At 47.5% G+C, this 13,608-nt stretch overlaps 1 protein-coding gene across 2 annotated transcripts in view; it reads left to right on the top strand.

Annotated features, from left to right (window-relative positions):
- The window catches only part of Btbd16 (BTB domain containing 16), a 47,258-nt gene that overhangs the window by 19,468 nt on the left and 14,182 nt on the right, over window positions 1–13,608 (top strand). For both annotated transcript variants that reach the window (XM_027930161.2, XM_071610683.1), the window contains exon 10: window positions 6,697–6,816. In XM_027930161.2, the coding sequence (XP_027785962.2) occupies window positions 6,697–6,816 (120 nt within the window). The remainder of the gene's footprint in view (window positions 1–6,696; window positions 6,817–13,608) is intronic.

Genomic DNA, 13,608 nt, shown 5'->3' with positions numbered 1-13,608 from the left:
TCCTTGACTATGAGGCCTTCTTTGCTTCCAAACTGAGCTCCAGTATGGCTACGAGCCCAGCCCCAGCCCCAGCCCGAGGCCAAACCTCCACGTCTCTCAGGGACCACCTCAGCCAGCACCCTCTAGGGTGGCGTCCTGCCTCTGGTCTTGACTCCCTTCCAACCCTGTCCAGTCCAGGGCCTTCTGCTCTGCTCTCTGCTCCTGCATCTCACACACCAAGCAGCAGCCACAGGGACCTTTCTCAGACTCCCCTGCTGATTTCTCAACCACACAGGGCCTCTGGGCAAGCTGTCCCCTGCCAGATTCCTTCTTATCCCTCTGAGTGGTTCATGGGAACATTCTCAGTGCTTGACTTTCAGGCTATTCCCAATGTTTTACCAATATAAGTAGCAGATGGATGAATGTCCTTTAATGCACATTTATCTTCCTCTCACATGAGCTCCCTGCATTGACTTTCCATAAGTGAAATTAAAGTCAAAATGGCTTTTTAAAATTCATTTTTTAAACAATATTTTGAAATGAATTTTGAACTTAGAGAAAAATAAGAACAGCATAAAGAATATCTCTACAGATGCTCCTCAACTTACAACGGCCTTGCATCCAGTGAACCCAGCATAAGCTGAAATTGCACGGGATGCACCTCGCCTCCCGAGTGTCACAGCCAGGCAACACGCCCACTAGAGGGCGCCAGCTGGCTGGGAGCTGTGATGAGGCGCTGGCCCTGCCCCTGCGCAACAGCAGGAAAAAGGACATATCCCTGGCCTGGAAAAAGATTAAAATTCAAAGTATCATTTCTACTGATGCACATAACTTTCCCACCATAGTAAAGCTGAAAACTTATAAATCAGACCATTGTAAAGTGGAGACAATTTTTAGATGCTTTACCCTGAGTCTCCCTATGGGTCAGTTTCTGCCCTGCTTGCTTTCTCGTTTGCTTCTCTGTGCATATCCACAGGTCCACATATTTTTTCTGAACTACTTGGGGATAAGTTGCATATATTATGCTTCTTTATCCCAAATGCTTCAGTGTTTATCTCCCCAGAAAAAGAATTTGCTTAATATAACCCCAGGGTAATTATCAATGTCAAGAAATTTATCATGGATGTGATACTTAGACCCCTTGACCGACACTGTCCGTGATAGCGTTTCCCACTCTAATGCAGGATTCAGTCTAGGATCACATCTTGCATTTAGTCGTCAAGTCTCTCTGGGGCTCTCTTGAAAAGCTCCTTGGTATTCATTGCCAAATTTCCAGGGTTGTGCTCCCTTTGGGTAAATTTCAAAAGTGAAAACTAAAGTCTACTCAAAATCTTAGTGGCATGTTAGAAAATAAGTATGTCCTAGCATTTATGTGGTAGAAAATGTCCCACTTTTAGAAATTACATCTGGAAAGATCTATCCCATTCTAGATCATCAGCCCATCCCAGGGATTCAGGGTACACAGGGGTCTGCAGGGCCCCTCACGTGACAGAGTCCTGGTGTTGAGGGAGACCACGTTGTCAGAGAAGACCCCAGGAGCCTGGCCCCCGAGCAGCCCCCAGGGCACTGGTGTACCCCACTCATGTGTCCCCCACCCTCCACCTCACCCTCCAGTGGAGAAAAGTTCTTGAAATTATTGAAGAACAGATAAACCTGGCATCCCTTAGACTTTTCATAACACGGTCCCTCCCTTGGAAAGACTGAGCTGTCCTACCCTGGAAGCATTTAGCCAAAAATGAGGAAAGCTGTCTGACCACAATCAGCACGTCGGTGATGGCACAGGCCTGGCAAGACGCACACTGGGCAGGAAAAGAGGTCAGGAGCATGACGCATCCGGTGTCTAGACTCGCCAGCCTGGGCAGACGTGACTGAGTGGGACCCGGCGGCCTGCGCCCCCAGCCCTCCGCAGGAGGCACTTGCATGGACAGTTCAGGGCCGTGCGGCTCAAGGAGGCAAGAGCCTTGCATGGCCTCAGTCACGTCATGGGCCCACGTGCCCAAGTGGACAGGGGAGGGTGACCAGACTCACCCCAGCATGGGCGCTGTTCTCCAGGGGTCTGCTGTTTGCAGCTTGTGGGTGGAGGTAGAGGGTGCAAGAAGAGGGGTACCTTCCAGGAACATAGCCAGACCTGGGGTCCTCAGGGGACCTGCCGAGGTCCAGGGTGCTGGCTGGTGGATTTTGTACCCCGGCCTGCACCTAAGAGTGAGCCTGTTAGGGAGTGCTTTCCCGTGTGCGCTGTGCTAGGAATACTGTCCCTCTCCATCCCCACACCCCACCTGGCAGGTAAAACTGCTATCCCTGAGATGGGAGGGCTAATGAAGGGCTGGACAAGGCCTCCCCTGGCTCCAGAGTCCACGTCCTGCCCTGACCCTGAACCTCTGCTCCTTCCTAAGGAGGCAGAGGTGGCCTAGCACCAGGAAGAGCTCAGCAGGACCCTGGGTGACCCGAGAAGTCTCCTGCCCCAGAGCAGGAAGTGTGGAAATGCCAAACCTGAGGTCAGGGATGGGGCACCCCTGGCCCCACTCAGCTGTCCCTCCAGCCGCCCGCTGTCACCGACCCCCAGCTTGTGGCTGTGGGTGTTTGGAACAACATCCATTTCTTAGCAGATGCTGTGACTTCTGGGCCTTTCCGCCTTTCCCGTCTGAAGGCCCTTGACTTCATCTCTTTTTGGAGTTTTACTTTCCATTTGTAAACAGCCTTGGGTCAAATATCCACGGTTTTCCTGACCTCCTGGGCCTCGGGTTTTAATTTATTTGCTTAGGCACTTAGTTTTCAATTAATTTTCTCCTTAGAGGTCACCACTAGGTCACCTTGTTCTTGTAACTCTCGTTTATTAAAACTTCATCCAAGTTCTGTTTTCCTGGAAGCCAATGTCCTTGTTGACCTGGGAGGATGGGGACTTCAGAGGACCTTCTAGTACCATCTCCACAAAAAGCTACCTGGCAACAGGGGACCCTACACTCCTCTGTTTCCAATTCTCCCAGCTTCCTGTCTATGGCCACGGAGTCTCAGGGTCCCAGGGTCCCTGACATGCCTGCAGGATAGGATGGTGTAGGGTTCCCACAGCGTCTTGAACACCAACGTGTCCCTATCTAATGTAGTAGTTGAACCTGAAACCGTTGCTTCTCTGGTAAACAATAACAGTACCTATGGCTAGGGAGCACTTGTACACTGCAGCTCTGAATGGGTCATCCCCACGACTCGTTCCCACAGCAGCCCGATGGGGGAGTGCTGCCTTCTGCATTTCTCACTTGGGGAAGGGGGACTCCAGAAAATGAAGAGGTCAGTCAAATCTCCCCCCATGCTGCAGGAGAACTGGGATTTGAACCCAGGTCAGAGTGGTCTCATAGCTGTGGTCATTAGCAGTCAGCTGATGTGTGTGCATGAGGCCTTGTTTGTCCTTATGGACAGTCGAGTCAACAAGTATATTGATCTTTGTTATGGTTTGAATATGAGGTGTCTCCAAAAGTTCATGTCTAAGACAATGCAGGAAGGTTCAGAAATGAAACGATTTGGTTGTGAGCCTTAACCTCATCAGTGCATTAACCCACTTGAATGGATTAACTGAGTGGTAGCTATAGGCAGCTATAGGGATGAGGCTGGAGAAGATATGTCACTGGGGTGTGACTTTGGGTTTTATATTTGGTCCCTGGGGAGCAGAATTCTCTCTGCTTCCTAATGCCATGTCCTGAGCTGATTTCCTCCACCACACCCTTCCACCAAGATGTTCTGCCTCATGTTGGGCCCAGAGCAATGGAGTTAGTCATCTATGGACTGAGACCTCGGAAACTGTGTACCCCAAATAACTTTTCCTCCTTGACATTATTCTTGTCTAGTCTTTTGGTCACAGTGACCAAAAAGTTGTCTAAATTAATCTGTTGTGTTTTTTTGTTGTTGTTGTAAAAAAAAATACTTTACAAAGGTAGGCGGATTATACAAAACAATTGCAGCTACCTCCCAAAATGACCAAAGAGTAACATTTCGTCATGAGTTAAGAAATAAAACAGCACTGATAAAGCAGGTCACCTGGGTCCCCTCCAGTCCCATTCCTTCCTAAAGACAATTAAACCACAGTTAGGAGCTTGTGTGGATACGATCCATGTGATTAAGCTCTTAGTATGTACATGTGCACCCAAGAATCGTGCATGATGTCTTGTGGAGGTTGACATTTCAGACCGACATCTCAGGGACAGTGACATGGGGTGCACACTCACCCTGCCTTGTGCTCTCTCCCTGTGATTGCATCTCTTTAGCATTCTTCTCCTTCCTTGTGAAGGGTCGAGGGAAGGAGCACACAGCAGTCTTTTCTTACTCTCCCGAAGGCCTTTTGAGTTCTCTTTCTTGCCTGGGCAGACCATGCCATGAGGGTTTCCTTGTTCCTCTTTGTTCCCGAGCAGTTGACTTTCTCCATGGTACATACGCAGAAAGGGGCTTTTGTTGTTTATATACAATTTTCTTAAGAAATAAAATTAGAAGACAGTGTCTTGTGAAAAGGTTTTTTTTCCTCCTGAAGAACAGACACCAGTTAGTTTGCAAGGGCCCCCATGAGCACCATGCTCAGCCGGTTGTTGGCCTGTGTGGAGGCTTGGAGTGTCTGTGGGTTGAGGCCATCAGAGCTCTTGGGTGAATGAAATGTGTTTGAATGCCCTCGACGTGGTTACTCACTGCAGAGCTGATAGGGTTGGGTTCTGTGCTGGCCTCAGGAGAGCACTTGAGTTCACTAACTGCCCTTCATGAACAGAACCAGAATCCCGAGCCCCGGAGCCCCCTTCACTCCCCAGCTGCTGCTAGCCCCTCTTTGGTAAGATGTCAAAGAGCCTCCTAGGCTTGAGAGCCTCAAGTGGGAGTCTGCTCTGAAAGTCACTCCGCTTCTGACCCCACTGGCAAAGTTCTTGTTGGGGACTTTGCACCAAGCAGCTCTGTGTGGGGTCCCTTTGCTGCCTCTTTACTCCTGGTCCCTCCATCAGTGACCAGCTTGATCCTGTCTAGGCAGATCAAAGTCCATCATTTGTGGGTGATCTGAAAACCAAATGAGGGAAACAATACAGCCCTATTCTGTCCAGAGATAGCATGAGAGGTGTGGGTGACTTTCCATTGCCCTTTAAAGTGGGTTCCACCCACCATGACCCCTCAAAGTGGTGAATGAAGAGGCTGTGACATATTTCACGGCATGTCCGTGATCAGAAACTGAAAATATCAGTGAGTTTAAGAACCATGTAAATGACTTCCTAGATGATCTAGTCAGCATAGGCTGCCCGAGGCACTGTTTGCCCCTGCTTAAGAGCTGACTGACGGAGAGCAACAGCGGCTCTTTGGCATCAAGGGTCATTGAGGACAGGCCTCCTGCTGCTGCAGGTGCAGCCTGGGCTCCAGAGCTGGGTCCAGCCCTGCCATTTGTGATCTAGTGCTGCCATTCACTGAGTACCCAGTAATGTGCCAATCACTGTGCTAAGCATTTTGTTGATACATGGTCAGTGGAATAATGGTCCCAAAGATGTCCACGGCCTAATCTCAAGAACCTGCATATATTTTAGGTTTTATAGCAAAGAGGATTTAAAGTCATAGATGAAATGAAAGTTAACTTCAAACTGAGCTTACCCTGGATTCTCTGGGTGGGCCCAACATCATCTCAAGCATCCCTTAAGTATACAGACGGAGGCTAAAGGGTTAGAATCAAAGGAAGACTGGAAGATGCTATATTGCTGGCTTGAAGACCAGGGAATGGGCCACAAGCCAAGGGTGCTGAGATTTGCCAGGACACAACTCTCCCAAGAACCCCCAGAAAGAGCCATTCCTGCTCACACCTTGACCTGAGCCCAGTGAGATCTTTTTTGTACTTCTGACTTCCAGAATGATAAGAAAATAAATGTATGTTGTTTTAAGCCATTTGGTTTGTGACTGTTTGTTACAGCAGCAATGGGAAACTCATACAGAGTGTCACCACTTCCTGTCTTCAGCTGGTGCTGTTGCTCTTCCACAGATGAGGAAATGGCAACTGCAGTTTAGTAACATCCAAGAGTTTCCTGCCCCAGGCCCAGTTCCGTGTGGCCTTGAATGAGTTGCTCACGTTCAGCCTTCAATCAGGGCCAGGATTTGGGAAGAGTCAATGAGGCACTCACTTGGATGCAAAAAAAAAAAAAAAAAATTACCGAAAACACTCAGTGATGATAAAGTCTATTTTTGTGCAATATTTTAAAACCAATGAAAAAAAATCCATGATGAAAATAACACATTAAAATTTTGAATAGACTTAGGATCCATCTCCATTTCCACATCTGTAAAAGTAAGGACTATACCCCAACTTTGCAGGTTTGTGGTCAGAATTCAATTTTAAAATCCGTGAAGGGCTGGGGGTATGGCTCTGTGAGAGCACTTGCCTTGCAAGCATCCTAAATAAATAAATGAATAAAACCTGCAGAAAACCTCTTTAGAGCTCCTCAGATGACTGCACTGATTTGCAGCAGCACAGTGGGTGGCGGGTGGGGAAGCACTGGGCCCAGCATCAGGCTGCTGAGGTTCCAGCCCCGACCCCCACCCCACCGCCCTACCACCCTCTGCGCATCACCAGAGGAGCTGCCCTGACCCAGTGGTCCTCTTCTGTCAGAGTCTGGGCCGCGTTCAGTCTCCTTCCTAACCTCACTTTTGACTTTGTTTTCTTACAAATGGTGCAATGGTTCCTGTTCCTGAAACTTCTCCCTGTTCTTTTCCCTTGACCAGGTTGTTCACCTTCAGCGAGTTTCATCTTCTGAAAACTTTACTCATGTGGGCCTACCTGCAGCTGAACAGCAAGATCCAGGCAATCCCCATCCACGAGACCATGCTGACGTTTTTCAACAGGTGACACGGCTTAGTGTTGATTGATGGAGTGTGCAGACCCGGTGGTGTTGCTGTTCCTGGGGTCACATCATCCAGAGGGCATAGAATGCAGTTTTCCTTATGGGGCCCAAGATCACAGGAAGCCTTCAAACCACTGCACAACTTGGAAAAGTAAATAGTGCGTAGGTGTTATAATATGAGATAATCATGTGCTTCTGGGAACTCCGTGTCCAGAAATAGCATGACCCAAAAGGTACTTTTGCTCAGGAAAATTACCATACTACACTGACCTTAAAAACTTTATTTTTTAGTGTACCTAAATCAGACCAGGTCATTCTCATTTATATTTTACTAGATTAGATATAAAATCCTCAATTTTCTGGACAAATGAAAAGGCATTTAGATGTGTCAAGGTTTCATAGCATTAATACTGTTCCTTATACTTTCCAAACTAACCTGAAGTTTGTATCGATATCAACAATTAAGTAAGAAATAGAAATTACAATAATAATATTGGGCCCTCTAATGTGCTTTATTTTTTTTAATATTTGTTCTTAAGTTTTAGGTGGCACGGTATCTTTATTTTACATTTACGTGGTGCTGAGGATGGAACCCAGTGCCTCGTGCATGCCAGGCGAGCACTCTACCACTGAGCCCCAGCCGCAGCCCTCTGATGTGCTTTATTAAGTATAGTAACAATAAGCACTTTCTTTTCATTTTCTCAGTGTATCTGCACACTAAGGGGCTGGTTTCGTTATTCCTATTTTACAGATGAGGAAACTGAAGTAGAGATGCCATGTCTTGCAAAGATCATGTAAATGATGGGGGTTAGAACCTCACTTGAGCCCTAATCCACCAAGGCCCACAGTGCTCTGCCCCTCCCTCATTCCTAGAAGAACAGATAGGGCTCCTCTCTTGTGTCCACTCCAGGGAGCGGAGTGGACACAGTACCTTCCTGGGCACTGGGTTTAGGAAGATCCTGAGGCTGCTCCTAGATTTGTTGTTGTTAGCCAAGGACTTCTAAAATTGCTCCGGAGGGCGACTCTTCCCTTCCCTGTGTCCTCTCTGCCTGTGAATGTTTTCTATCTGGTCAAAAGGCCCCATTAGCAAGGTTTGCCATGGCCAGGGGAGGGGAGCCGGAGGAGGGGCGCTGAGGGGTTGAGGGGAGAGGGCAGTAGTTGCCAGGTTCCATTTTGTGTCTCAGCCTCTTGTGTTAACCTCTTTGGTTGTCATTGCTGTGACAAAATACCTGAGGTAATCAAATTTTAAGGAGGAAAAGTTTATTTGGGCTTACCGCTTCAGAGGTGTCAACCCATGGTTGGCTGGCGCCGTTGCTTTTGGACCTGTGGTGGAGCAGAACATCACAGTGGGCATCCAAGGTGGAGCAAAGCTGCTCAGTTCATGGAAACCAGGAAACAGAAAGAAGAAGGGGACAGAGTACCAATATCCCCTCCAAGGGCACACCACCAATGACCTGACTCTCTTCCACTAGTCCCCACCTCCTGAAGCGTCCCAATGTGGGCCCTTGAGGGACAGTTCAGATCCACTCTGTGAGATACCACTCCACCGTCAAGCCAGCTGAGTGCATGATCCCAGAGCAGAGACAGTCCCAGGTGGCCCTTAGGGGTCCCGCCCTTGACAGGGGACACTGGTGGCATCCTTCTCAAGCATGATGAAGCATGTTCAAGGAGATAGACACCCTATTTCTTGTGCACGTGCGAGTTTAGCAGATAAATAGTCTTCCCCTTTTGGGGGAGGGGATGACGCTTTACCTCTAGCCACATCCCGGCCCTCTTTATTTTATTCGGAGACAGGTTCTTGCAGAGTTGCCCAGGCTGCCCTGGAATTTGCCATCCTCCTGTCCCGGCCTCCCTAGTGGCTGGGGTTCCAGGGGTGTGTCCCCATGCCTGGCAGCTGTCTTTTCATGCTAATCAGCTGATCGACCTGTTTACCGAGTTTCATTTGCATTGTTTTGAAGATTTAATCCTTTCTGGGAACATCTTGGCACTGTGTTCCCTTCAAAGCTCATTTGTTAGGTCTCTTTATTTGGGAAAAGCAGATTCAGTGTCAGAATTAGATGGAGTGTGTCTCCTTTCTATATAATTTGCTTCGAATCGAATGTTTCAGTCCCTCCTTTCCCCTCTTTTAATGACCCAGGAGACACTCTTTCCAGTGAGTCACGCCCACTGGGGAAGCTCCTGGACTCATGTCAGCGGGGAGATAGGAAGTGAACTAGCCTGGTGATTCACTGAGCTGTGTTTGCAGTGTGAGAGGAACACGGGGAAGAGGGAGGGGAGGCGTGCAGCCCCCTCCACAGAGGGTGGGCTTTCTGGGGCTTCCACAGCGCTCCCGAGTAGCCCCTGGGTCCCCCTGAGTGTCACATGCCAGGGTATTGCTCACTGTCAGAACTTTCCCTTTTTCCTAGGAATACATGTTGACTCAAACTGGCCCCCAAACCTAACACCTCTGCACAGCACCCCCACAGCCCTGGTCCTGCGCTGCCTTTCTTTCTGGAAACCATTTGCTTGTACCCCGGTTGTCACTGCCCCATCGCTGCCCAAGCAGCGGTGACAACTACCTGCCAGGACCTGTGCCCTCATGGCAGGGCAGGTGCCACCCTCGCCTCCCCTGCCCACTCTGCCCTCACCCTCTCCCGTAAGCTCCGGGTCCCTAAAGGAGAAAGATGGGACAGCTTGGAGCTGGATGGCTCCTCTGCCTGCAGGCGTCCAGGCCCTCTCTGCCCTTGGCCTCTGGCTTGGAGGGCTGTGGCGCCTGTTTTAAAACAGTGGATGGTTCTCCCGTCTGACTCCTTCTTCTCCCTGGGGGCAGTGGCAACACTAAGGTAAGGCCTGACATGGGCCGCCACCCCCAAAGGTGTCTCCTTCCCCAGGGCTCAGCTCCCACACTCCTCCTACCCCACCAGTCTGCTCTGGCTCTTTTCCGGTCAGGTCAGTTCCTGCTGGGAACCTCCCCTGAGAGCCTCCCCATGCAGACCCTCAGGAGCCCCTTGGTTCACACTCATGAGAAGATCATCCTTTACCTCACCCCTAACTCACCTGGCACCTGCCTGGACTTCTTACTGAATGATGAGATTCCATCAAAGATTTTTACGCAGGTCAGTTCCCCCTCAGAGAACTGGGTCTTATGCTGCTGGTGCAAAATTCACTCAGAGAATATCAGGCCTGTAGCAACTGCAAGTAACAGGGATCGTGGGCAAGTTCCCGTTTTTATGCATGGGTGGTGCTTGACAGAAGCGCTGTATCCAGACTCAGTGAGGAAGAATGTCTGGGTAGGTTGGCGGCATCTACCTGGACATGGGAGTGGGGTTGGTGGCACCCATGCTCCATGTGTTTCCTCCCTTCCCAGGGATCCCCAGAGTTGCCAGAAGTAGTGCAGAGCCTCGTAGCTACTGGCTTAGCAAGACTGGTCTCCAGAAGGTTCAGGATGCCCCGGCTCCTGCTGTTGGAGGAGGGAGGCTGTGGAGTCACCGTCAACCTGGCCAGAACTGGCTCCCCAGTGGTGTTAGCTGAGGTAGCTTCAGGGAACCGCTACCAAGAAGACATGGGAAAGATGGGACAGAGGAGCAGAACCCTAGGGAGCAGGAAACCAGTTCAGGAATTAGAATGGAAGCTGCCTGGCAGTTTTCAAAGCTGCAAATATTTGGTGACATAATTTAAGTGACAGAGTGATCCATAGCTATCTCCCAGGGAGGAGGAACAGCAGGCAGAGTAGACATTTTTTTTTACAATGACTTTATTTTATTTTTATGTGGCGCTGAGGATCAAACCCAGGACCTTGCACATGCGAGGCGAGCGCTCTACTGCTGAGCCACAACCCCAGCCCCCTGAGTAGACACTTGGAGGCCATCACTTTAGGAGATCTCCAAAACGGGCCTTCATCATGTGACAATAGTGGCACAAGCCACTCAGATCCTGAGATACCAAGGGCTGGCAGGTCTGCTAGGAGTGAGTGGAGCTGCCACGGTGCCACCTGCCTGGTGAGCCCAGCCTCCCAGAGGGTGAGCAAAGGGACCGGCTGAGCCCTTTCTCATCTGCCCAGCGGCATCCTAAGGCAAGCTAGGAGCAAATGAAGACAAGAGCCCACGCCTTCTCTGCTTCCATTTTCTCTCCTTCATTGATTTTTTTTAATTGAATGTTCTGTCCGCCCTGGACACTAATGCAGTTTCTCTCAGAACCAGATGTTTCAGAACATCTTCAGCCTCTTTTTATTGCTGTCAATATAAGAAGGGAACGTGCACATACCAGCACACGTGTACACACACACTCTCACACACACACGTGCTCACACTAATGCACACACACTTGCACACACACTCCTTGGCATCCTGCAGCCTGTTTTCCTGGCAGCAGCTATTTTAGGAAAACAAATAGGCTGTCCAGAATTAATTTTAGCATCTCCTTGAGGAAAAAAAAAAAAAAGAAGCGAAGCTGATGCCTTCATTCATGGAGGAGAAAGATCACCATTTCACTTCACTTAGCAGTCTGAGGAGTTCACAAAAATGGTAAAAACCCATCGATTGGAGAAGGGCCAAGCAGGCAAATGTCAAACTTTTTCTAATGTACATTTTTATCAAGATATAAAATACATTCAGAAAAATGCAGACCTTCAGTGAACAGTGGCCCAACGGGTTTCCACAAAGGGCATGCACCTGTGTGACCAGCCCCCGGGTCAAGAAGCAGAGCATGGCCAGCCCTGGGGGCCTTATCTCAGGCACCACTTCCCACCAAAGCGGAACCACATCCTGACTTCTATTCCCCTCTGTACATCTTGTCTGCTTTGGAACTTTATATAAATAGAATGCCTTAGTGTGCACTTTTTTTTTCCTTAAATTTTTTTTAGATGTTAATGAACCTTTATTTTATTCATTTATTTTTATGTGGTGCTGAGAATTGAACCCTCACACATGCGAGGCAAGAGCTCTACCACTGAGCCACAGCCTCAGCCCCTAGTGTACACTTTTTTTTTTATAAGGGTCAGGCATTTTTTTAAAATATTTATGTTTTAGTTGTAGTTGAACACAATTTGTGTATTTTATTTATTTATTTTTATGTGGTGCTGAGGTTCAAACCCAGGGCCCCATATGTGTTAGGCGAGCATTCTAACGCTGAGCTACCACACCAACCTCCCCTGGTGTACACTTTTGAAGTGTCTGGTTCTTTTCACTCAACACTGTTATCTGTAAAATCCATCCGTGTGGTTGAATGTAGCAAGAGCCTGCATATTCTCACAGAATATTCCATCATATGAATGAAGACACCACAATGTATTTATTTATCTATTCTGATGTTGATGGATATTGCTGGCTATTAGGAATAGTGATATTATACATGTCCTTTTGTACACAAAATTATGTGCTTTTATTGAATATAAAACTAGAATTACTATCATGGGCATGAATAAACTCAATTTTAGTAAACACTGTCAAACAATTTTGTAAAGTGATTGTGCTAATTTGCTCCCTAACCAGCAGTATAGAAGAATTTGGGGTTTTCTGTATTTTTGCTTAATACTTGGTATTTTCTTTAAAAAAAAAGTTATTTTAGATATACATGACAGTAGGGTGTATTCTGACATATTATACATGCATGGGGTGCAGCCCATTCTGATTTTGACCCCATCCTTGTTGTTGTACATGATGTGGAGTTACACTGGTTGTATATTCATATATGTGCATATAGGAGAGTTACGTCGGATTCATTCTACTGTCTTTCCCATCCCCATCCCCCCTCCCTTCATTCCCCTTTGTCTGATCCAATGAACTTCTGTACTCCCCTCCCCACCCTCCCTTGTTAAGGGTGAGCATTCACTTATCAGAGAGAATTCTGCCTTTGTTTTTTTGAGAGATACTTGGTATTTTCAATCCTGTGCTTCTCTAGTGTGTAGATATTGGAACTAATTTGCCTATTCTCTTTTTCAATTTACATTTCACAGCTAATGATATTTACTCCCACTTTATAGTTGGTTGTCTTCTTGGTGAGGTGACTACTCCTTTGCCCATGTTTTTCTGTTGGGCAGTCAGATGTTTTTTCTTAAGGATTTGTGATTATTATTTCTTATATTCTGTTACAAGTCTCCTTGGATATGTGAATTGCAAACATCTTTACTCTGTGGCTAGCTATCTTGCTTTCCTAACAGTTTTGAGATGAACTAAAATTTCAAAATTTAAACAGTCTAATGTATCAGGCTTGCCTTTTGCAGCTTCTGATGTTCCAGAAATCTTTGCCTATTCCATGTCCATGAAGACATTCTCCTGTTTTTTTCCTAGAAACCTTATTGGTTTACTTTCTTTCTTTCTTTTTAAAGAGAGAGAGAGAGAAGAGAGATAATTTTTTAATATTTATTTTTCAGTTTTTGGTGGACACAACATCTTTATTTTATTTTTATGTGGTGCTAAGGATGGAACTCAGCACCTGGCACATGCCAGGCGAGCACGTTACCGCTTGAGCCACATCCCCAGCCCTGGTTTACTTTTTTTTAAACCCACAGTTCATCCAGAAGCATTTTCAGAATTGGTATGAGGTAGGGGTCCTGATCATGATCCTTTTTCTACCATCAGGATGCACAATCAATCCGGCACCACTGATTGAAAAGCCCATCCTTTGTCCTCTGCTCTGTGGTTTTAATTTTGTCATTATATCAGACAGCCATCTACATGGAGGGGGATCATATCTGCACTCTCAATTCTATACAGTTGTCTATCCTTAAATCAAGGCCACAATCTTTCTGTCTCTTGGTCTTTATAAATCTTGATATCTAATCATGCAGGTCCACCAGCCTTGTTCTTCTGCAAGA

The sequence above is a fragment of the Marmota flaviventris genome, chromosome 4, assembly GCF_047511675.1.
Source record: "Marmota flaviventris isolate mMarFla1 chromosome 4, mMarFla1.hap1, whole genome shotgun sequence".
Lineage (NCBI taxonomy): Eukaryota > Metazoa > Chordata > Mammalia > Rodentia > Sciuridae > Marmota > Marmota flaviventris.
Note: the sequence above shows the minus strand (reverse complement) of the source record. Positions and strands in the feature narration are given on the sequence as shown.